We start from the raw sequence: 23,404 nt of genomic DNA on the forward strand, positions 1-23,404 counted from the left end.
CGAGCTTGCAGGACGGCTTGGTACGGCTCTGTCGGCAAATGAGTGAAGCTTGGGTGGTTGAAGAGAGGCACGTCGGCTGGACTGAGACTCCAGACCGGACGTAGAGACAGATGAAGATAAACGCGGCTTAGAGAGTGTCTGCTGAGAATACGGGCCAGGTGAGGCCAGACGCTCCCTAAAAGACAACTTCGACGGGGCCCTCTTCGTAGGTGTGTCCTCGGGCATGGGCGACGCGGATGACTCTCGGGTCAGGGGGCTCCGAAGGGTTGGCAACCTCGTACCGCCGGGCGATGAAGATCGCGGGGTCAAAGAGGATGATGGACGGGGGGCTGGCGATGTCTTCTTGGCGTAGGGGCTAGGGCAGGTGAGGGTCAAGGGTTTGAAGTTGTGACCGATACCAACATCAGTAGTGTTGGTCGAACCATTCCACCTGGGCCGATTAGGCTGCGTGGAAGCAGGTCTGGGGATATTGCCCGCAGATGGAGTGCCAAGCCTCGAAGTCATGTTGGACAATCGAGGTACCAAGGGCTTGCGAGGCATTTGAGAGGAAGGTGTTGGCAACGACGACTGTCTTCTTCCCGATGGCTGCGGCAAGTGACTGTTGGTGCTCACAGAACGGTTCTTGACCATCTTGTTTCTGGGAGTGACTGGCTCTAATCCGAGACTCGACATAATTACCGAGGAAGGAGGGGAGCTGCCGGGAGTATCGCGGCCACTACCAATCGTGGAGCGATCATTTGACAGCATGCTGGAGATAGAATCCCTCAACTGCTGGCCTCTGGTATCCACGTGAACTTCGTCCACAACCACGTCCATCTCTCTCATCTCATCCTTGATCGATTCCCATTTCGCCTGCATCTCGGCATGCAAACGTAGAATTTCGCCATTGACAGTTAAGCGGTCCTTAACACCCTTGTCGATGATGGCCAAAACTCGCTCGATAGCTGGGCCATAATGCGTCTTCTTAGCGTCGTAACTCTCGATCTTTTTGATCATTGTCGGTGGGTTGCTCAGATGCATACCGGTGTCGACAGCTTCCCTTAGCTTGATCATCGATCTCTCAACTGATTCGATCATCTTTTGGGCCTGTCGTCCTGCTCCGCGAAAGACAATGACCCAGCGATCCTCACCCAGCTCCTTACGCAGTGATTCGGCATCCTTTTCCAGCTTTTTGTAACTGCCATCGAGACCTGTGCGTCGCATGTCCAATTCCTCACAAGCAGTTGGGAAAGATTTCTCGGCTCGGGCAGCGAACACCGCGAGCCGCATGGGGAGGAAGTCTAGCGATGCGCGCAAGGGTTGCATCCGCGCGAATAGGGCTAGAAGACTAGAATCATCTTGTGACAAAGTGGGTGTAGGGGTTCCTGGAGACGTTGATCCAGGACTGAGCGGAAGACCAGGTAGGCTGAAGCGGTTTTGCGCTTGCATCCTGGCGACGGGAGGAGGAGTATCCTCAACAATATTCTCGAGGTCTCCAATGTCGACGCCGTCGCCGCCTGCGGCAGCCATCAAAGACTTGTGGCGTCTTTCTTCCATCTCGAAGACCAGACGGCTCAGTTCGTCCATTTCGCTTTGGATGTCTCCCAGAACACTGTTCCACAGTTCCTCCCACTCCATCGCGATTTCGACTTGTCCTTTGACGGTATTGAGTGCTGCTTTGATGTTGGCCCATTCCTCGATGATGGACTCCATTTGGGAGACGGCGCGATGGAGATCTTCGGGCGGAACGTCGGCAATGTCTTCGCGGCCTTGCAGTTCTTCGATAGCACCGACGTACACTTTAATCAATTTCTCGAAGCGATGTATGGCGTTCTCGACCTCTTCGTATCCTTCGCGACCTCCCGCCGCGGCCCACTCAACGTCATCATCGCTATCCAGACCGCCAATAACCTCTGATGCCTTATAGATCCAACTTCTAATTTGCTCCGCAGCGTTGATCAAAGCTTTCGATGCGACCTGTGCTGTCGGGATGGCAGACACCTTGCTGGACAAGGACTCTGCATCAGGAAGCTGGAGTGATGTAAGTTGAGCTAGTTGATTGGCGAAAGATGCGCGGGAAAGCGTGTAGATGGAACCGGGTCGCTGATGACCGGGAGTAAAGTATGACGCAAGATCAGGCGTAAACTCGACCGCTGGCACCGGCGGTGTATCTTTCGGAGGTGGAGGTGGTGGTTGATCGGAGGCGGGAAGGGCTCCATTGCGTTCGAGATGCTCTCGTCTAGTCTCAAGTTGTACCTTGGTACCGTTCCCATTGGTGTGGTCAGGCAGACGGTATTTATGTGTCTCCATGTCCAAGGGCGCCGTTGTTATGATCTCGGGTAGGACAAGAGACGCGCCCGGGGCAACGTCTGGCGAGGATGACAATATCCAAGTGTTGGGGTCTTCTCTCGAAGCAGTAGAAGATGCAGTCTGTGGTCTCGGGTCGTCGGACGATGTAAAGCCCTTCCAAGGGCGACCGCGTCGATTGATCTTCGATTCGACGGAACTCGCCTTATGGTTCTCGTCTATCAAGCGAATCTGGTCTTCAGGCAGGCGCCCAACTTGGTCTTGTTGAAGTGGTTGGTCTGTTGACTTCTTGTGCGAGGTAAAGCCGAGCGCTTTCAATCGGGCGGCGAGATTGGGTGAGGGTTTGCGAGTTTGTTTTGCCTTATTCGTTGTAGGGGAGCCTGCTGGTGTGGTGTTTGTGGATTTTGAAGTTACTGTGTTATCATTTGTCGGTCGTGAGGACGGTTTGTTTTCGGTGGTGTCGATGATGTTGTTGTTTACAACCTGGGGCTGCGGGTTTAGCTGGAAAAGTTGCGGGCTGGAGACGTCAGAGAAGCCAAGGGTCAAGTGGTCTGCTGTAGTAGTGGCTTCCTGGGCCTGCGCCTGGTCCTCCGCGTGCAGCAGGCGCTGTGGTTGGTGGCTGGAACACGAGTCTCCAGAGGGGACAACGGCAGAAGCAGTTGTATTTGTGTTGTTGCAGCTGGCCTCTGCCTCTGCAACCGATCCTTCCGTGGCTGACATTTGTTCTTAGTGTTTTGTGGGCAAACCTTCAATTGACGTGACAGCCCTTTCGCGGTTTTCCGTCCTTGATTCTAACGCAGGCCCCGCGCGCCTCTGTAGAGACAATCACCTCTTGCAGTTAATTCTGCTGCAGTACGGTACGTGGCCAGTCGGAGACGGATGACAATGAGAGTACGACTGAGCTGGCTCGTGGATAGGCTGGGTCTAGCAGACTGATCCTCGCCGGGTTCAGTTGGGTCATCTGCGGGTTGTCGAATGAGGAGGATCGATGAGCGGCGCTGGAATGCTGGGATTGCTGGATGCCTGGGCGAGCTCGTCAAGCGCACTGTTGTCAGTGCCTTAGTCGGTGGGGTACGCCGCAGCATTCAGCGACCAGGGAGTCTGGGGGAGCCGGCGAACGGGAATATAATCGTTATTGGAGGCAAAAGACATACGCCGCAGTATTAGGTATGGGAGTGCAGACGCCGGTCGGTACTGGTGTGGTTCTTTGTTGGGCGTCCACGCGATTGGGCTGGGATGCAGAGGCAATTCGTCCAACAAAGCGCCAAAGATTTGAATGGATTGCCTAGCGCGGCATCGGAAAGGTAAGGGTGAGAGGTACGTATGGGATATGGACTCTCGCAAGACCTCGGGAGTTTGGAGACCAGCAGGATGTCAATTCAGTCTCTGGCTTAATTGGCGTTCGTTCTTTGCTCGGATCGGTCGCATGCGATTATGCTGGGTTGGTCCTTGCTCCGGCGCAAGTAGGAGGAGGACTAATGTAGGCGAGGAATCTCCAAGAGCGATCGAGGAGGGACGAAGCGATGAATTCAAAGGCGTCGTGTCTTGCAGTAAGGCGTCCGGGTCGACTGGGTGAATGAGGCAGAAGGGACAAAAGGAATGGAAGAAGCAGAAGAAGAAGAAGACGAGAAGGGATTGGGCAGCAGGAATGCTAGAAACAGTGTGTGAGGGAGCGACGACGAAAGTCAAAAACGTTCTCCGGAGTATTACCTCTGGCGGAGTGTTCGTATTAGTCAAGATGAGGTGGAATAAGGTATGGAAAGAAAGCACTGGCCAGAAAGAAGGAAAGAAGGGAAGAAGGGAAAAAGGAAGGAAGGGAAGGGAAACGAGTGCCTTCCGAGAATGAACTCGAATCGGGGGGGGGGGGGGGTTGGAGGGGAACGATTTAGGAATTCGGGAAGGAAGGCGATGAGGACCTGGGCGATTTGCACAAGACGCGGCGGGCTCGTTTTCTTATCCCTTCATCAACGGCGTCCCGTAAATTATGATACTTTATTGATTTGCACGAAGCTGCGCAAGCTACATCAAGCTAGCCTCTACCTTATTCTGGAGCTGAGCCTTTCCCTCATCTCTCTAACCTTACCTCGACTCCGTGACCCATCGTCAATGTTACACGGAGAACTCAATAGAGCATGGAGCCACAGACCGATTGTGACAAGACGAGACTTGACTCAAGCATGAGCTACAACGCCCATCTGCGGCCTCCTTCTACCAGTACGACACATCACAGCAAGCTGTCTCACAGACGTAACATGCAGCCGTTGAATACATATATCTTTGTGCGTCGCCATCGTCAACACTTGACGACTAACACCGTCTGTTCCTCGACCACAGTTACATCGGCCCAAGCTTACTTATCTGCCCAGTCGTTCTCGACGCTCGCTCCTTGGCCCCCGGACGATGAAACATCCTTCGACTCCTTGCACATGTCCTTGTTGATTTCCTACGAAAAGTTTCGCCATGTTCAACAATCATCGTCTTTGACACAAAAGACGCCCGCATCTATTGAAGCATTCGTCGAGACATGTTTTCCCTTTGTACGGCAGCAAGGTGGTGGCATTAGCCTTTACTACCACAAGACAACCTCGGACATAGCTGTTCATCATGTCGTTTTATGCTCAGACAACGAATGAACGTCTCAAAAGATGGGTTTAAGGTACTCGTCTCTAGATTGCCGCCACCAAACGCACAATTTCGAACAAATTGTCAACAGAGTAGCGATTGCTCAACCGTCAACGTATCGACCCGCGACCATGCCCCATGTCGCTCACGAACCAAGAGTTCATTGCTCTTAGGGTCTAACATTAGTGCCCTTGCAATCCCCGAGTGGACCACCACGTTGCTCGAGACAGCTCTTATTAGAGAGCCTTGACCATATTTCCGCAAGTTACGACGTTGCAGTGGTATCACCACTTGTGGCAGCTGATGTCCTCTCCTCTCCGCCGACCCTGACCGCAGTGGCAGACCTCGTTCCCCGTTCTGGACTGGTCACCCGCTAGCTGGCCGGGAGTCCTGGCTCTTCGGAAGCCCGTGGAAGATTGGATGAGCCGGGGGGACCCTGTGTCGTGGGCCAGCGGATCGGTAGCCGTGGGCCGTAGGGCCTCGACGCTTCGCGCACAGTTCCAGAGACCCGGACATGTCCTTCTTGCTTCTCGGCTTGGGCAAGGGCTGTTGCATCAACCACGGTTGACTGATCGGTATTTCATATGCACACGTTGCGTTTCAAGAACCAGCAGCACGAGCCGTTCGGCGCCTGATGTTTCTCACATGTGCCAGTCCAACAGGCATAGCCGTTGATACGCTGATACTACGTCAGGTAACAGAATCTAACAGAATCTAACAAAGACTCACACATTTCGGGACAAGTGTTGTCGGATTGAGCCGCGACACCAACGGCTAGTGCTGCATAGCATGCTGCATATTAAGACGTCGGGCTTATGCAAGGTACTGGCAGTTCTATTAACGGAAATAGGTTGGATGAATGTCTCTCGTCCAATTTCCTGAGAAACTTGGATGCACGTCATACCCAATTCTGCCTGCACAGATTTTGTGCTCCTCATTTATACACGCATTGGTACAGATCACGGATGAGGTTGAGCACAACGCCATTGATTATATTGAGAGGGGAGTCGTGAGTGGAGAGGTTAGCCCCTCAAGCTGACATAGAGTTGTCTGACGCGATGGCTTGCATATTACTTGCATTACCGGAATCACCAGGGGGCCAGAATGGAAAATGACAGAGATGTGGAAATGGAGAGTTTTGCACTCAGCATACCTAACATACCATGCTTGAGAGCACAGAAGCAGAAGAACAAGGGTGAGGGCAAGACACAGGCAGGCACTACTTCACCTAAGACTTTTCAATGCAGCATATATCTTTCATATTCCGAGGCCGCAGCGAACTTGCAGAATGTCTCTTCGGAACCTATCGATCCACTTGCTCGGAGAATCAAGATGTTGAGACACTGACAAAAGGTCGGCCAGCAGACGAATAGAGCTTCTGCGGGACAGGGTCAAGCATGGGGCAATGGTCTAGAGTCTGGCGGGAATGACCGGGCCGCGACACGGATAGGGCAAGAAGCAGAAATGTATGGCCCTTGGCGCCATGTGGCTGAGGTTGCGCGATAATTAACAGCCATGCTTAGTCCTGTTTCTCTCGCAACTTGTCTTTCTGCGCTCCTTGGAGTGCACCCATCATTTTCCTGCATTCTGGGTGGGAAACCCTCAGTATATTTGCCGACCAACCAGCGAGGAAGTTGATAGCGATGCGGGAGGGAGCCCGTGTTTGGGATTGACGAAGAAAGAGGGGGGTTTGTTGGTCTGGTTCATCTCGATATCGGGAAACACGGAGGCTTTTGGCGGAATGAGATTATCCACTTGTGCTTTGTTGGCCGGACGAGCTGCTGCCAGCTGGACATTATTTATGACTTGTGCCCCTGAAATTGTCATCACCACGGGAATCCGACTTGCAACAAGGTAGAGGGATGGGATAATGAGCTCAACGACAGCTTGGGATGCAGGAGGGCTGATGTTTCTCATGCCTAGGGTAGCTTTATCATATAGTTAGGATAAAGGTTGAGCTCGTTCTGGGCATCTTTACGCAGCTTGGCCATTTGCGCGTTGCTGAGTCGATGTTTATGAGTTCCCTTTGAGAATGTCTGGCTGAGATTCAGCGGTCATTTACTTCGCACTTAGCGCATCCTGACGAGTTTGTGGCGGAATAAGTAGTCGGCGATCCCCTCTGCCCTAGTGTATGTACCTTAGTGAGGAACACATGAAGTTGGAGAAGCTGCTGATATGCCAATCGTTCTTTCGGGTACCTACGCTAGCTACCCACCTTCAGGTCCAGTTGTGGAAACCAACTTGTTCCGTTATTCTTTATAGTAGGCCATACGGTCGTACCTGTCCGAGGTGCTGTGTTTCTTTCTGAACTCGAGAAGAGCCAACCAGCCGTTTTGTAATATCTCTCCGAATTCCGAAAAGAAAAAAAGGCAATCACACACAATCGAAGATAACGGCTTCCGTTTCACACGTTCCATCGTATCCCTCCAGCTCCAGCCTCCAGGCTCACACTTGAAGCAGCAAGCTCCAAGGTCCCGCGTCCCGCATCCTACGTCCCACCTTCCCCTCTCCTTTCCTTTGCACGCAGCAGGCACCCTCGACGCACCCCACCTTCGGAGAAGACGCGACGTTCAATCTAAACCGTCCCTTCCTGGCAAGTCGCGAGCCACTCGATTGGACCCCCAATTTGCCCGCTGGAGACTTTCCCTCGTCAGAGATTCGCCCTCGGCCTTTCCACACATCTCCACTGACGCAACCGGGACGAGGATCTTGGTGCCAGAGACCGCCAGGCGACCACACACTCCCGTCACACACCGCACCGGACTCTTTCTTTCACCTAGGTACCTTGCCAGTGCCTTACGCTGTGGCCAAGCTCAACACAGACCCCTGACACCGGAGAGTCGCGTCTTGTCACAGCACGCAGTCACGCAGGCACACCTTACCCTCGACCGTTCCTAGCCCACGACGAGCCTTGAAGAGACGAGACTTAGCTTTCTTTTGCCCTACCGTTGCCAACCTACCCTGCCTAGCCAGTGTTTACCGTCCGGGGTTATTAGTCCAAGAAACTTTCTCCGTCCGCTTCGTTCATTCTGGGGACCGTCCGTCTAATCACCACTCGCTCGCTTCATTCTTTTTTGGCTTTCACCTGACCAAATAATTCGCCGTACGTCCCTCGAACCACCAGCACACGTTTCTTCGCGAGCGTCAACCGTCTTGCTTGCCGACCCTCTGGACGCTGCTGTGCACCCAGTTTCCTTTACACGACCGTTTTATTTGCAAATAGACCTCTCCGACCTGTACATACCTTGAATCGTTGCCACATTGGTCATCGCACCCCCTCACATTGCCTATCGCATAGCTTTGAGACCACTGCCGATACCTAGCTGAGACGAGACGTCGACATCATCTGCTCGACCGCTACCGCACCCTCCACAATATCACGTACCCGCCCAAGAGCTTACACATAATCCAACCAGGCTCTCGAGCTTCAGAGCATTCGACTTTCTCAGCATAACCGAAATAATGGCCACGGCAAACGAAGAGACGCCGTCGTTCCGATGCGACTCCCCATCATCAGATGCATCTCCAACCCCAGCTATTGGCGCTTGCCCCGAGCTTTCTCGCTGCGTCTCGACTGCTTCTTCCGTCTCCCACGGATCCGCCACCGAGGGCAACTCTCGCGAATCTCTGGGAAGCTTCCGAGGCAGCACCTACTCCAGACAGTCCTCTGGAAACTACAGCCGCCGCTCCGATATCAGCTTCGCATCGTCTCGACAGTCCACTTGCAGCAGCGTGGAAGTTGGCCGCTCTTCTAGTCGCCGTCGAGGCTTTGTTCGACCGCAGGGCACCGACTTCGCTGCGAGTGCTCGTCACAGAGAAAGCGTACTCAGCCTGGGAAGCATCGCCCACCTACAGTATTATTTTGCGCGGACCGGTCTTCTCGACGGCAAGGGTGCTCAGCTAGCAAGAAAGAACAAAGCCAAAGGAGGACTGGATCTCTCCTCTGTCAGCAGCTCCAGCTCGAACTCGCCAGGAATTGTTGATTCGGGGGGGAACAGCCCAGAACTAGGCTCTCAACCTTTTGGCGCAGGACCCATGGTGGAATCGCCTACCGATGACCACTACTACTCTGACGATTTCGAAGAGGACCCGGATGTTCTGCCTCCGACCGCGAGCACTTACATTCACAGAAACAAGCCGGTGCCGAAGCCTCCTACGATCGAAGAACTCAAGGCGGACTTGACAGGATCTCTCGAGAAGGCGGCTCAGGCCTTGAGACACGCAAAAAAGCATAGGGATAGCAGCCCTGTGCCGGAACTGCCGGAGATTCCTACAAGAGGACAAAGCGAGCCCCCCAAGAAAACGTCAACAGGCTGGCACGAGGTTCAGGGCATGCACATTCTTGATGTCATGACACTGGCCATTCGAGCTGCCAGGAACTATTACACAGCGCATGAAGTCCCCGAGCGACTGGACGCCATCAAATCTGAAAAGGAAATCCGCACAGAACTGCTCTCTGTCATGGAGACCTTGAAGCAGATGGCAACTCGACAATGGTCAGGCGGAATGAAAGACGAGGAGCTGCGCATCCTCGAATCGTGGATTTCCGGACTTTTCAGCATGTTGAAGATTGAAGAGGAGATGATTGAGGCAGAAAAGGCGGAGCGAAGCTCTTGGACATGGCTGCAGGGTGACTGGGCTGGCAAAGAAGTGGAAAGAGAATTAGCTTTCATGGCTTCTCTCGTCCCTCAGGCCGACCCGCTACCAGACTACACGCCTGCAGCTCACGCAAGCGAGTGTCCGACGCCTTATCTCATCAGTTTGCAGAATGGCATTCACCTAATTGAACTGCACAATGCGGCGGTGAAGAGGTCAAAACGGCGATTCGGCTTGATTACTACATTCCATACCGACACAGACAAGCCGTATCGGTCTGCAGACAATATCAGATACTGGGCCAAAGCAGCAGAGCTGCGCTGGGAAGTGCTACTCAAGGTGGACGCCTTGGGTATTGTTTACAATAATTCTCCCGAAGTCTGGGTTAACTTTGAGAAGGCCATCATGGATTGGAGCCGAAAGGTCCGCGAGGAGATCACTTCTGAACTTTTGGGCTAAGCATTTGCTTGTCCTAGGCTGCTGTCGTTATGATTTACGCACCCAAATACCCGTCTTTTCTGGAGTTCTGTGGTGGAATTTGGTTTTCATTTGTTGCGTTTACCCCCTAGGAGGCTTCGGATCTATGCACTACACACGCACTCGACGGTTTGCATGTTATCTCGCAATACCATCTAGATTACGGAGATTTCAGGAGATTGAAGTGTGGAAAATTGATGGTCCATCAATGGACGCGAGATAGGAAATTCGGGCGTTGGACAGTTGTTTCCTACCATTCTTAGTACATAACTTTACTGGAGGCTTGTCCCTCCCAATTGATATTGATCTACGACCACTGCGCTTTTGAACCTGCCTCGATTTCTGAATGCTTGAGATTTCGGTACCCGATTTGCTGGATGTATAACATATTTTGCGGTTCTCCTGACGAGAGGGAGGATTGAGTAGTCATTAATGTGCTTTTCACTCGGGAAAGCTATTCAAATTGAAGCTCCCGTATTAATGTTGCCCACCTGAACTCATTCCATCTCTCATAGTCCAGCATTGATAGAGATTTGAGGCCGCGTTCAAAAGAGGGCCGATTCATCAGACCATCGAAGCCACAGTGATAGGCTACTGATGAAGTGAGCTTCGCAAATACTTCTCATCAATGCACAGCACTTCAAGCTGAAGCCGTCATGTTCCTTGACGATGGCAGGAGCTGAGAATTGACCGGGAGCTGGTATTTCCCGGAGCCGAGACTACAACCAATCAGAGCAAAGTGGCAGAGCTTCGGTGGCCACAGGGATAGGGCGCTAGTCGGAGCTGAGCCGTGCTTGCCTTTGAGGTAGAAGGCTGCAGTGGGACGTACGTCGACACCACAACCTCCGAAAACAACGATCTGATTACCACACGAGCTACCTCACCCACTCCCATCCACCAACCGACCCAACCTTCGAAACTCGAAACCCGAACGCGATCACCCACCGCCACAGCACCACCTTCCGAACCGCAGTCATTCCATTTCCTCGACGAGATCAAGGCAGTAGCCCTTTCGTCTTCAACTTCCCACAATCAGAGATGTCTTCCGACGAGGAACGCCAGAAGGCTCTCGACTCGTACCGGGCCAAGCTGCTCGAATCCCGGGAGTGGGAAGCTAAGCTCAAGTCCCTGCGGCTCGAGATCAAGGATTTGCAGCGGGAGTTTGACAGAACCGAAGACAACATTAAGGCGTTGCAGAGTGTCGGTCAGATTATCGGCGAGGTCCTTAAGCAGCTCGATGACGAAAGATGTAAGTGAAGGCATCCCCATCCCGCTTTCCGCCTCCGATGGACACCGTCCCCGCCCCACCACCACTACCTACCACGATTGCCGCCAAGAAAGAGACGCGAATGATTAGGACTCAACTTTTGCTAATCAACGTTCCCATTCACGAATAGTCATCGTCAAGGCTTCCTCCGGTCCCAGATATGTCGTCGGATGCAGATCAAAGGTTGACAAGGTTAAGCTCAAGCAAGGCACGCGCGTGGCACTCGATATGACGACACTCACGATCATGCGTATGCTTCCCCGAGAAGTCGACCCCCTCGTCTACAACATGTCACTGGAAGACCCCGGTCAAGTCAGCTTCGCTGGTATCGGTGGACTGAACGACCAGATTCGCGAGCTCCGCGAGGTCATTGAGCTGCCGCTCAAGAACCCCGAGCTCTTCCTGCGTGTGGGCATCAAGCCGCCCAAGGGTGTTTTGCTTTACGGACCTCCTGGTACGGGAAAGACGTTGCTTGCACGTGCCGTGGCAAGCAGTCTCGAGACCAACTTTCTCAAGGGTAGGTCTACTCCGTGGGGAGTGGTGGAAGACGGTAGAAGGAAGTGTGCTAATGAGGTCAAACAGTTGTTTCCTCAGCAATTGTCGACAAGTACATCGGAGAGTCTGCCCGCCTGATTCGCGAGATGTTCGGCTACGCCAAGGAGCACGAGCCCTGCATTATCTTCATGGACGAGATCGACGCCATTGGTGGACGCAGATTCTCTGAGGGAACCAGTGCGGATCGTGAGATCCAGAGAACGTTGATGGAGTTGCTCAACCAGCTGGACGGTTTCGACTACCTCGGAAAGACCAAAATCATCATGGCCACGAACAGACCTGATACCCTCGATCCCGCGCTGCTTCGTGCTGGACGTCTCGACCGCAAGATTGAGATTGCCCTGCCGAACGAGGTCGGCCGTTTGGAGATTCTCAAGATCCATGCCCAGGGCGTGGTGACGGAGGGTGAGATTGACTTCGAGAGCGTGGTGAAGATGAGCGATGGTCTTAATGGTGCGGATTTGAGAAACGTCGTGACAGAAGCGTAAGTGACTGCACATTTTGACAGCACCCGTAATACCCGAAGCTAACTAGTAATGCCTAGTGGTCTGTTTGCCATCAAGGATTACCGCGACGCAATCAACCAGGACGACTTCAACAAGGCAGTACGTAAGGTCGCCGAGTCGAAGAAGCTGGAGGGCAAGCTCGAGTACCAGAAGTTGTAAGGTCAGAGAGGAGGCGACATGATGATTCACGGGATGAGGCGCGGAAGAGCAAAGGAAAGACATCGAAAGGGGCGGCTGGATCGAGCATCGTCGGTTCTCAGCCGTTTAGAGGGTCTTTTAATGTGTTAAACAGTGTACAATACCCGAGTCCAGGTTTGGGGTTGTTTGCCATGGGATCATAGAGACGTACGGTGTGGAATAGAAGCAGCTACGGGATCCCAAAGATGAAACAAGCGCATGCACAAGCAGTAATGTCCATCGTTGACGGCGACGTTGTACGGAGGTATATTAGCCCGTATGATCAGCTTGCATTCCATGACCGCGCAACAGGACCTATACGAAGCGCTTTGGCGTTTGTATCAAGAAATATCATGAAGAATGCATGGCCATGGTGAGTTTTCTTATCTCTGCGCCCTTCGAATGTTCCCTGGTAGGTAGGTAGGTAGGTATTTTTTGGGGGGCCCGAGTCTAGGGTAGCCCGTAGCTGTGAGGCTCCATTTTTGAAGCTATTGATAATTGCACAGCCTCGACTGAGCTGGGGGGCTGGGTACGGGGTGTGGTCCGGCGCGGCGGCGCCACGTGCCAGAGTGCCATCTTATTGAACTGCTCAACAAACAATAGTGTGTCTGTACTCGAGAGCGCTACTCGCTGGCAGAAGGCCTCCGTTTACTCATCCACCTCGGCGCACGGCGAGGATGCCGTGTTAGGCCAGTCACCAATGTCGAGTTCGACACGGGCCTTCATATCTACAGCAGGCCCCCGAGTAAGCGTAGGGCTGGGGAGAAAGGAACGAGGGGTGTACCCTTTGTGGTCCAAGCCACAGATAGCTCAGGGGGTGTATTTAGGTACTGCTCATCGACATGGCTTGGTGTAAGCGAAGCTACAGCGGGTTGTGCTTCTTAGTCGAGTCTTACATGATCTTTCTGTTCCTTCGCTAACAGCTTACACTGCAGGCAGACGACGGAAGCACATGCTTACAATCCTGTCTGACGAGAAGAAAACGGGTGGGGAATGAGGTCGCACATTGTAAGCCCGGGAGGATCGAAGGTCTGGTCCTGAATTTGTGATTCGACGAATCCGCCATGCCGTGCAAAGGAGGCTGTTGAAGCTGCTGCAAGCGGATGGCGGGGCTCTAGCTGAGACCACCTCTATGTGCTGGGTGATCTCGCACGGCAACGAATAGAGACAAAGGTTAGCCACATGTTTTCGATGGGAAGATTGCCGTAAGACTGGAGATGAGCGACTGCAACCGTGGCATGCTCTGCAGGCGGCGTCTCGAGTACCCCGGCGGCCGTCTGATATGAACGCATCCACGCATGAGGTGTTGGACTTTGTTTGAATCTGGCTTGGTGGGTACGGCGTTCGCTTTTCTTCGGATTGAGCAACACTGAAGCCATGGCGAGGTACCTCATACAGTTGTGCGATGCATGGTTTCTGTGTGGGCCGTACCGGTCTTCCATTCGGCCTATTTGCTGATTCCAGGGACCGTGGAACGTGGATTATGCGTAGCACGAAATCGATATCAGAAAGATCTGGATAGCGCGCAACGAGCGGCTGTATGATACTAAACAGGCGCGCTCGACGTGTCCGGGCTTGGCTCAAAACTTCAGGGTTTGCCTCGGCTGGGTGGACTCGCGACCGATTCGAGAAGATCTGGGTCAAGCTGGGGCGGCGAGATGGGCGGTGGCATGGAAAAGTTGCCAGATGGTGATTTGCAGGAGAGGCCGGTCTAGCAGGGTTCTCTCCTCGGTGCGAGATGTTATTTTTGGCGACTGGTATACGGAGTGGACGACAAGCCGCCCCTTTTGTGGCCCGTTCTCACGATGGCAATTGAGGCTGTACCTCTTCTTAGTGCGTTGTCTTCTCTTCTGTTTTTTTCCCCTTCTCGTCCGCTTCTTTTCGTACCTGGAGGCCCCACTCCCTCCCTCCCCTGTGCAGCCCCTCCATGCTTCATGGGTGCAACCAGCAACGGAGCCAAGCAGCAAGAGTTGGACACCAGGGGACCCGAGCTTGGGAATTCTTGTCGCTTGGTGTCACATTGGCGACGATCCCCGCTGGATTCTTTCTAGCGCTTGACAACCAAGGGGTGTCCGCACCCAGATGATTGGGGACTGGGGCACGTCGGAGCCAGGTAATACGAAAAGAAGGGGTAAAAAAAGCGATGATGTCGGTGATGGAATCCTCAAAAAAACGTTGGAGGGTGGGACAGGGCATGACGAACGTAAGTAGCCGTCGCACCGATGCCCGATAATAGGGGACGTCTTTGACGCAACACCAAGAAATAATCAAACCGACAGATCGGATGGACGGAGCGTATCGCAGACGTTAGACAACTAAGGTAGCAAGTTGTCATGTTTGATCTCTTGTGTACCTGACCATTAGTACACACTACGTGCAGTTGTTGATTTGCTTGGTAGAATTGTGATTCCCAATTAATGACGAGATGTTGTTGGGATAAGGCGGTTACTGAATCAGATCTTGGTGTTGGCGGGTTCGGGGGCACATGGGATGAGCACTTCAGGAGGCGCGTGCTCGGATAGGTACGAAGTACTCCGTACACCGTACCTGCCATGCCATGCGTGTGCATGTATTGTGGGAGAGTGGGGGAGCTCGGGTCAAGTTAAGTTCCCGTAGCTACTTCGTACATAGTAGTCCATAGGAAAGACGCGCTGGTAAAGGTACGGGCTGTGGCAGAGAAAGAGGTGTGTTGAAATTCGATGGATGGCAAGGCGGGTGAGGCGTTACAACAGAAGTTGATGGCAGCAGCTTTCCTAACTCGGTGCCTGCTTGGTGCCTGCTTGGTGCGGGCTTCATCACAAGCTGACCATTTCGGAAGGCTTTAGCGTTACAAATGCAGCTTGCGGAAATCGTGCCTTTCTAGCGGCTGGATTGGAATGGAAGCGGCGAGAGCAGCATCGGAGTCAGATGGATGCCAAATCGTGCTCAATCAAGTGTTGGTTGGCTGATTATCTGCAGAATTCCTCAAGCGAGAAAGGTGAATGCGCATAGCACATATGGTATTATCCAGGACTCCGTACTTGCAAGTAAGTGCTATGGAGATATTACTGTGAACCATTTGGCCAACAGCATTGGTCGTACTGTATCCGTAACAGCAGTTGAAATGAAGAAGCAAGTCTTTTCTAAAGCCCACGATGTTATCGCGGTACGTACCGAGGGCGATCTTTGGAGCTAGTGTAGCAGCCGAATGGCTCAGCCAGGGAATGGCGCCACAGTCCACGAAAGGAGGGGGGGGGGGGGCTTGAGGAGGACGGGAGGAGGAGGAACCCAAGAGGAACCCACTGGGAGAGCCTGGAGGAGGTGAGGGATGGGAGCGGTGGGTGGCATTCCTGCACTGCGCCTGCGGCCGCGTCCAGGTACCGTACGGATAGTCTGAAATAGTGTCTCTCTCTGGATGAAATGAAAGCAAGAGGTGGGATGGCACAGAAAACGACGGACCAGTCAATGATGCAGCACAGACAACATGTCAGACATTGGGCTGTAGGTATTCTTCCTTGTCTGCAGTCTGCTCAGGCACACAAGAAACAACGGATTTCGCCGGGATGGGGCTAGAAATGTTCTTCAAGATGTGTGGTTAAGTCAAGGTTCCAAGGAATATCGCGATGTGTGTTGCTGCAGGCAAGTGGTGCCAGAAGCTGCAGCTCCTTTGCTGTTGCCGGTGAGGTGGGGGCCCTTCCAGTCTCCAGAAACCTGCTGCCCCTCACTCGCTGCATTCGCGGCTCTTCCACTGGCTGAGCACGTCTGTCTTTCCCAACTCTGACCGGGTCGCCCCAGACATCGAACTGCAAAGAAGTGCGGGTTACGGATACCGGTACGGATAGGTCTATGTCTGTCTCTCTGCAGTCTACGGAGTACACAGAGTAGGTAGGTATTTTTGCTCCGTCGAAATCTAGATCCATTCTCCATTCCGTTGCCCTAGCGCCTGTCTGCTCCGAGTCCTGACATATGCCATCCCAGCTGCAAAAGTGTCAGACACCTCCGACTCGGTGACTCGAGAACTGCCTTACCCATCATCATTTGTAAACCGACCCAGCAAAGAGTCTACTGGACTTTCCTGGAGGCACTCGAATCAATGACTTAGACATGATATCCAGCAAGCGAAAATGACAACGAGACGCTGCTTCCTGCCAACTTCTACAGCTAAAAAAGAAAACGGGCAAGACAACTAGCTCAATAAACAAACATGACCGTCTCTCAAAGCATCTGGCCTCATTCACTGCTCTCAGAGACTGAAGTCTTCTGCTGATGTATCAGGTGAATTGTAGGTATCCGTACACACTATCCGAACTTGCCTGCTTGCTATCCTCTGATGAAGGCATTGCCTACCAAACAGCAAGTAAACAGTCAGTACACTCAAAACAACACTTCAGCAAATCATTGCGCGCTTGTTTCTTACAGCCTTGTTTCCTTCCCTGGCTTTCTCTGGGCAATAGCAAGACATCATCGTCCATAACAAGAACGAATACCACCACATAGTGTACCTGGCCCTGCCCACTCACCCCCATCCTTCCGTCATCTTTGGTCCTCACCCTCACCCTCAACCCGTGCCGCGCCGCGCCCTCTCGGTCATCCTCAATACGAGCACGCCCCTGCCACACCCCGCCCACCGCCCCCCTCCACGCCTCTAGGCGCTACTGCGTATTCTCTCCACGTACACAATACACTCTCCCCTCCCATTGCTCTCCAGCCAGTTGAACCAGCTGCACATAAAGCTGCTCAGCTCCCGCCTCCTGCATCTTGCTCTACCCTACTCATTCTCTCTTGATCCAACTATTCATCTCTCTCGCTCTTCTTGATACCCTTCGCTGCCGCCTCTACCACCCGAGTCTCCGCCTCTTTTTGTTAATTGGTCTTTTACGTTTCTTGTCAGGGTCTTCGATTGCGTTGAATCAACATGTGGTATGTCCCCCCAATTCCGCTCCCCGCTCTCCTGAAAGCTTGCCGGCATCCTCCCCTTCCCCTCCATCCAGCTTCTGCCAGCTGAAAAAAGGGGTCGGAGCGCCGACAGCCACAAAGGCAATTGGCAGCACAGTAAGCAGGCAGTAAGCTGACGTGCACCCCTCTCCCAATAGTGGCATTTTCGGCTACGTCAACTACCTGGTGGAGAAGGACCGCAAGTTCATCCTCGACACTTTGGTGAACGGTGAGTACACCGCCTCCTCCTGAATACTTCCAATTGGAGCCACATAGCTCCACCTTATCTCGAGAGCTGTTTTGCTAACGGGCCTCTGCTTCCAACAGGTCTCTCCCGTCTCGAGTACCGTGGATACGACTCGGCCGGTCTTGCTGTCGACGGTGACAAGAAGAATGAGGTCTTCGCCTTCAAGGAGGTTGGCAAGGTCGCCAAGCTCAAGGAGCTCATCGCCGAGTCCAAGGTCGACGAGACCAAGTACTTCGACTCACATGCCGGTATCGCCCACACTCGCTGGGCTACCCACGGCCCCCCGTCTCGTCTGAACTGCCACCCCCACAGGTACGTTTGCACACCCGCAAAAACAACAGCAAACTTTCCCCTTTGAATGCTTCCCTGTCATCAAAATCTCAAGTAGCTGACATGACTTCCCATCTCCTAGATCTGACCCTACCTGGGAGTTCACCGTCGTCCATAATGGTATCATCACCAACTACAAGGAGCTTAAGACCCTCTTGAGCGCCAAGGGCTTCAAGTTCGAGACCGAAACCGACACCGAATGCATTGCTAAGCTCGCCAAGTACCTGTACGACCAGCACCCCGATATTGGCTTCACCGATCTCGCCAAGGCTGTCATCAACGAGCTCGAGGGCGCCTACGGACTTTTGATCAAGTCCGTTCACTACCCCCATGAGGTCATCGCTGCCCGCAAGGGTTCTCCTCTTGTCATTGGTGTCAAGACACAGAAGCGCATGAAGGTCGACTTCGTCGATGTCGAGTACTCCGAGGAGGGTGCCCTCTCTGCCGAGGCTGCCTCTCAGAACGTTGCCCTCAAGAAGCAGCAGGACAACTTCTTGAACCCCAACACTCTGCTGGGTGCCCCCGACAAGTCGCTTCTGCACCGCTCGCAGTCGCGCGCTTTCATGACCGACGACGGCATGCCCATGCCCACCGAGTTCTTCCTCTCGTCTGACCCGTCTGCCATTGTCGAGCACACCAAGAAGGTCATGTACCTTGAGGACGATGACATCGCTCACATTCACGAGGGCTCGCTGAACATTCACCGTCTTAAGAAGGCGGACGGCAGCTCCAATGTGCGCACCATCCAGACCCTGGAGCTTGAGCTTCAGGAGATTATGAAGGGCAAGTTCGATCACTTCATGCAAAAGGAAATTTTCGAGCAGCCCGAGTCCGTCGTCAACACCATGAGAGGTCGTCTCGATGCCGCCAACAAGACTGTCACCCTTGGTGGTCTCCGCTCCTACATTTCTACCATCCGCCGCTGCCGCAGAATTATCTTCATTGCATGCGGTACCAGTTATCACTCATGCATGGCTGTTCGCGGCGTGTTCGAAGAGCTGGCCGAGATCCCCATCGCCGTTGAGCTGGCTTCCGATTTCCTCGACAGACAGGCGCCCGTCTTCCGTGACGACACCTGCGTCTTCGTCTCCCAGTCTGGTGAGACTGCCGACTCTCTCATGGCTCTCCGCTACTGCTTGGAGCGCGGTGCCCTGACCGTCGGTATCGTCAACGTCGTTGGTTCCTCCATCTCCCTGCTCACCCACTGCGGTGTCCACGTCAACGCCGGTCCCGAAATCGGTGTTGCCTCCACCAAGGCCTACACCTCCCAGTTCATTGCCATGATCATGTTCGCCCTCTCCCTTAGTGAGGACCGCGCATCCAAGCAGAAGCGTCGCGAGGAGATCATGGAGGGTCTCGCCAAGATCCCTGAGCAGATCAAGGATATCCTTACCCAGGACCAGTCCATTAAGGAGCTCTGCTCCAAGACTTTCCAGAACCAGAAGTCCCTTCTGCTCCTCGGTCGTGGTGCCCAGTTCTCTACCGCCCTTGAGGGTGCCCTGAAGATCAAGGAAATTTCCTACCTTCACTGCGAGGCTGTCATGTCCGGTGAGCTGAAGCACGGTGTTCTTGCTCTCGTTGACGAGAACTTGCCAATCATCATGATCCTCACCCGTGATGATCTCTTCAAGAAGTCGCTCAACGCCTACCAGCAAGGTAAGTCTAGAATATCAGCCAACGTTAAGCTTGGTAATTTGCTAACAAATTGGATAGTCATTGCTCGCAGCGGAAAGCCCATTGTCATCTGCAACCCTGGTGACGAGGAGTTTAAGACCAGCGAGGCTGAGAAGATTGAGATCCCCAAGACGGTCGATGCCCTCCAGGGTATCCTCAACGTCGTTCCTCTGCAGCTGATTGCTTACTGGCTGGCTGTCATGGAGGGACTCAACGTCGATTTCCCTCGTAACCTGGCCAAGTCTGTCACTGTCGAGTAAACTGCTCACATAGCCTGAGTGAAGTTTGGTTTATTGTCGGGTGATTCGCCCCCTTGGAGTTGGGTTGCCAAAAGGGAGGATAAGCCCTTGATGCTTTTGATGTCACAGCGGGCCACAAAAAGGCGATGGCAACTTCGGAGCCCTCTGATGTATTACTGGGTATTGTGAAAATGAGGGAATGGTCCAGCATGGTAGATTTGGGCCGGTCAAGATAAAGGAGCGTATCTTTTTGAGGTTAAATGCCGTAGTCAGGCAACCTGAAGCAATGAAGAACATTATTGTCTATTTCATTTGGTGTTACACATGCTTGCTCGCACACGCCTGATTTCATCGTGATGTCGATAGGCCCTGGGTTGCAGGGCTCGTGCTTCTCTTCTACTACTTGCGTCTCATGAGTATTCCCACCCACGGAACTGCCAGAGCTTATGCCGAATACCCAGTCATTGTCATGTCATTTCCACCCATTCTCTCACTGCCTGTCTCTCTATGTCCCAAAGATCCTTGTGTCCGTGCCTTCCCCTTAGTTCACCTGCGTACCGTAGCCGCGGATCCGTTCCGCAAACTTCCAGCTCTGCTTCTCAAGCTTCTCACTCTCCTTCAAGTCGACTCCATCCTTGGTTACTACAGCAATCGAGTAGGAATCCGAGCTGCGAGCGTCACGGTAGAAGAGAACCTTCATACACTCCTTAATCACGTCGACGGCCTGCTCCTTGGAGAGCTTAGCGGCGGTCTCCTCATCGGGGGCGTAGCGACGCATGATGGGTTGGGCGAGGGCTGAGCCGAAACCCGTCGCCAAGGAGGGAGAGGTGAAGGTGGTGCCGAGCAGGTCGGCGGCGGCGAGGAAGGGCTTGTTGTTGTCGTCGAGGCCGGCGACGAGGAGGTGGTTCCAGAGGGGGTCGAAGTCGGAGCGGCGCTTGTAGAGGAGCTTGGAGAGGTACTTGTGAAGGTTCGCGGCATTGAGCCGGGCGGGGGCGTCGTTGGCCAGGTCGTAGGACTCCTCAATGTCGAGGCTTGAGAGATGGCGGTCGAGGTATTGCATGTCGGAGACGTCGCCGCCGAAGCCCACGACTGTGGAGTTGGCGAAGGTGCGGAGACGCTTGACATCGGTGAAACGGGCGAGGGAGCCGTAGGATGCTACATGATAGAAGAATTGTCAGCTTTCATTATTGGGACAGTATGATGACAGCACAAGACGGCATTGAAGGGCGAGCAAAGACAAAGACGTACCCAGGTTGTCGGCGGCGATGACGACACCTTCGCTGAACTTGATGGCAATGACTGATGTACCCGTGACGATGGGGGCCTGTGTCGCTTGGTTGGGACCATTGGTGTTCATGTACGAGCCATCGTAGGCTCCGTAGACGTCGTCTCTAGGCTATGATGAGGGGTTCCGGCTTGTTAGTCTACAATGCGAGGCTGAGATTCCCGGGAAGGAGGGGAGGGGGGAGACTGGGGATTGCGTACACGGCCCCAAGCTTGCGGTCTGTGATCCATGGTGGCTGGATTTTGTGTAGTTTGGAGATCAAGATGATGAAAAGGTGGTTGGAAAGGAGGATAGGCTTCGTCGTTGTTGCAAGTTCGTGGGTAGGTTTGGTGATGGTTCGGTATGTGAAGTTGATTGAAGCTTGTCCGGGGTGAGCTTCGCGTCCCGTGGGTGCCTCTGCAGGCCGCCTGGCTGGCTGGCTGGCTGACTGGCTGACAGGCCAGTTGCTCCTGCTGCTGCTCCCGCCGCCGCTAGAGCTACTGCGTCAAGGCTCTGGTGCCTGACAAACGGGGCTGCAAGTTTGGGGGTGGGCTTACCAGAAATGGTCAGCTTGGAGCTGTTGTGGTGGGTGATTGGAGGTGGCGTACTCGGTACTCTGTTTTGCATCCTTTTATGAGAATATTTTGGTACTCGGTACATCAGAGCTCCAGGGGTGGATGGTCAGACAAACAAGGAGGTCGACCAAGTTCAGTCGCATTGCTCACAGTCCCTCGTCATTCCGTCAATACCACGGACGGCAATTGTGGTGTCGAAAACACACCCCCGACTCCCCCGACTCCCACGATTGGCCTGATCCTAGCCTCAATACCGCTCGCATTCGACTCGCCCTATCCAGCCCCTTCCGGATTGCCCTATCGCAATCGACCACCACTACTAAACATCTCCCGGCTCGCTCCAAAACACCAAACACCAGCCCACCCACAAGATCGCAACAATGTTGACAGCAATCGGCCGCGCCGCCGCTCAGCGCGTGCTCCTCCGCACCGCCCCGCTGGCAGTACCGCGAACTCAGCTTGTCGTCGTGCGCGCAGCGTCTTGCCGCGGCTTCTCAACCTCGCAATGGGCGCGCATGCCTGCCACCAAGGCGGCGACAACCACTAAGACCAAGACGAAGACCACGGCCGCCAAGAAGAAGCCTGCCACCAAGGCCAAGAAGCCCGCTGCTAAGAAGCCCAAGGCGAAGAAGAAGGTCGCCGTTAAGAAGGCTGTGCCCAAGAAGAAGGTCAAGAAGGTGGTGCTCACGCCCGAGCAACAGAAGAGGCTCAGGGTGCGGGAGTTGAAGACGGCAGCGCTGCTGGAGGAGCCCAAGAAGCTCCCAACGAACACATTCCGGGTGTACGCTGAGCAACAATTTGCTACGGAGCCCACCTCGGACTTGAAGTTGACCGACCGGGTCAAGAGCATTGCCGAGTCTTACAAGAACCTGTCCTCATACGAAGTCCAGGTAAGGCCTGACCCTCTGTCTTGTTCCTTCTGCTGTGAATCTCCAACAGAAGCCCCTCGATCCATATCAAACAAGAGACTGACAAACCTGGAATACATAGCGTCTCGAAGAGACTGCCGAAGCCAACAAGCTGACCAACAACGCGGCCTACAAGTCGTGGGTTGAGTCGCTCCAGCCCACGGTTGTGGCCGAGGCCAACCGCGCCCGCGCGAGGCTCCGCAACCTTACCGGCAAGCAGGTCCCGCGGGCCATCCGCGACGACCGCCTCCCCAAGAGGCCGCACAACGCCTACGCGCTCTTCGTCAAGGCGCGGTTTGGCAGCGGCGACTACTCCAACCACACCGGCAAGGCGAGTGAGAACATGCAAGCCATTGGCAACGAGTGGAAGCAGATGTCACCGCCCGAGAAGCTCGCATATGAGGAGCTCGCCAAGGCTGACTTTGACCGTTGGGAGCGCGAGTCGCTGGAAGTCTTGGGCCATGTCGTCAAGCGTAGCCCTTCTCCCGAGTAAGAAAAATTTTACCCAGTTCAGGTCACGAATCTGAGCGGTAGCCCCTTTCTTTCTCTCCTCGAGGATTCCCCTTGAGGAATAAATTCCACCCCGCGGCGTCAAGTGTCAAAAAAGTAGGATATGCCTGAGCGAGTTCAGCAGTGCGATGAATCGTGTACGAGGAGGAGCAAGCCGGGAAGAGGAGGGTATGCTTATTGGTTTTCCTTGTTCTGTACAGAGTAGGAATTGCAAGAAGGATCGGTTGATGTTTCTTAGCTGTATTTCAGATACCAAA

At 53.8% G+C, this 23,404-nt stretch overlaps 11 protein-coding genes across 11 annotated transcripts; 5 read left to right on the plus strand and 6 right to left on the minus strand.

Annotated features, from left to right (window-relative positions):
• Window positions 1–175: 175 nt before the first annotated feature.
• CTAM01_00206 (uncharacterized protein) lies at window positions 176–3,006 on the minus strand (the record flags this gene model as incomplete). The annotated part of the gene is made up of 2 exons (XM_060516260.1): window positions 176–355; window positions 403–3,006. The coding sequence occupies 2 exons, from the start codon at window positions 3,004–3,006 to the stop codon at window positions 176–178; spliced, it is 2,784 nt and encodes a 927-aa protein (XP_060388886.1).
• A 3,504-nt stretch (window positions 3,007–6,510) lies between these two features.
• Window positions 6,511–6,735, minus strand: CTAM01_00207 (uncharacterized protein; the record flags this gene model as incomplete). Its single annotated transcript, XM_060516261.1, has 1 exon — window positions 6,511–6,735. One exon carries the CDS (start codon window positions 6,733–6,735, stop codon window positions 6,511–6,513), a length of 225 nt encoding a protein of 74 aa, XP_060388887.1.
• A 1,635-nt stretch (window positions 6,736–8,370) lies between these two features.
• On the plus strand, window positions 8,371–9,963 carry CTAM01_00208 (uncharacterized protein; the record flags this gene model as incomplete). Its single annotated transcript, XM_060516262.1, has 1 exon — window positions 8,371–9,963. The coding sequence occupies one exon, from the start codon at window positions 8,371–8,373 to the stop codon at window positions 9,961–9,963; it is 1,593 nt and encodes a 530-aa protein (XP_060388888.1).
• Window positions 9,964–11,019: 1,056 nt separating this feature from the next.
• CTAM01_00209 (26S protease subunit rpt4) lies at window positions 11,020–12,468 on the plus strand (the record flags this gene model as incomplete). Its single annotated transcript, XM_060516263.1, has 4 exons — window positions 11,020–11,230; window positions 11,379–11,765; window positions 11,831–12,287; window positions 12,348–12,468. The coding sequence occupies 4 exons, from the start codon at window positions 11,020–11,022 to the stop codon at window positions 12,466–12,468; spliced, it is 1,176 nt and encodes a 391-aa protein (XP_060388889.1).
• A 1,148-nt stretch (window positions 12,469–13,616) lies between these two features.
• Window positions 13,617–13,928, minus strand: CTAM01_00210 (uncharacterized protein; the record flags this gene model as incomplete). The annotated part of the gene is made up of 1 exon (XM_060516264.1): window positions 13,617–13,928. The coding sequence occupies one exon, from the start codon at window positions 13,926–13,928 to the stop codon at window positions 13,617–13,619; it is 312 nt and encodes a 103-aa protein (XP_060388890.1).
• A 244-nt stretch (window positions 13,929–14,172) lies between these two features.
• Window positions 14,173–14,544, plus strand: CTAM01_00211 (uncharacterized protein; the record flags this gene model as incomplete). The annotated part of the gene is made up of 1 exon (XM_060516265.1): window positions 14,173–14,544. One exon carries the CDS (start codon window positions 14,173–14,175, stop codon window positions 14,542–14,544), a length of 372 nt encoding a protein of 123 aa, XP_060388891.1.
• Window positions 14,545–14,650: 106 nt separating this feature from the next.
• CTAM01_00212 (uncharacterized protein) lies at window positions 14,651–15,055 on the minus strand (the record flags this gene model as incomplete). The annotated part of the gene is made up of 1 exon (XM_060516266.1): window positions 14,651–15,055. The coding sequence occupies one exon, from the start codon at window positions 15,053–15,055 to the stop codon at window positions 14,651–14,653; it is 405 nt and encodes a 134-aa protein (XP_060388892.1).
• Window positions 15,056–16,065: 1,010 nt separating this feature from the next.
• On the minus strand, window positions 16,066–16,503 carry CTAM01_00213 (uncharacterized protein; the record flags this gene model as incomplete). The annotated part of the gene is made up of 2 exons (XM_060516267.1): window positions 16,066–16,350; window positions 16,444–16,503. 2 exons carry the CDS (start codon window positions 16,501–16,503, stop codon window positions 16,066–16,068), a joined length of 345 nt encoding a protein of 114 aa, XP_060388893.1.
• An 877-nt stretch (window positions 16,504–17,380) lies between these two features.
• On the plus strand, window positions 17,381–19,911 carry CTAM01_00214 (glucosamine-fructose-6-phosphate aminotransferase; the record flags this gene model as incomplete). The annotated part of the gene is made up of 5 exons (XM_060516268.1): window positions 17,381–17,385; window positions 17,559–17,629; window positions 17,728–17,959; window positions 18,060–19,633; window positions 19,691–19,911. 5 exons carry the CDS (start codon window positions 17,381–17,383, stop codon window positions 19,909–19,911), a joined length of 2,103 nt encoding a protein of 700 aa, XP_060388894.1.
• Window positions 19,912–20,431: 520 nt separating this feature from the next.
• Window positions 20,432–21,405, minus strand: CTAM01_00215 (proteasome A-type and B-type; the record flags this gene model as incomplete). Its single annotated transcript, XM_060516269.1, has 3 exons — window positions 20,432–21,045; window positions 21,139–21,286; window positions 21,376–21,405. The coding sequence occupies 3 exons, from the start codon at window positions 21,403–21,405 to the stop codon at window positions 20,432–20,434; spliced, it is 792 nt and encodes a 263-aa protein (XP_060388895.1).
• Window positions 21,406–22,109: 704 nt separating this feature from the next.
• On the plus strand, window positions 22,110–23,130 carry CTAM01_00216 (HMG box protein; the record flags this gene model as incomplete). Its single annotated transcript, XM_060516270.1, has 2 exons — window positions 22,110–22,619; window positions 22,720–23,130. 2 exons carry the CDS (start codon window positions 22,110–22,112, stop codon window positions 23,128–23,130), a joined length of 921 nt encoding a protein of 306 aa, XP_060388896.1.
• Window positions 23,131–23,404: the final 274 nt, after the last annotated feature.

Source organism: Colletotrichum tamarilloi (genome assembly GCF_030869305.1).
Source record: "Colletotrichum tamarilloi strain Tom-12 chromosome Unknown Scaffold_1.1, whole genome shotgun sequence".
Lineage (NCBI taxonomy): Eukaryota > Fungi > Ascomycota > Sordariomycetes > Glomerellales > Glomerellaceae > Colletotrichum > Colletotrichum tamarilloi.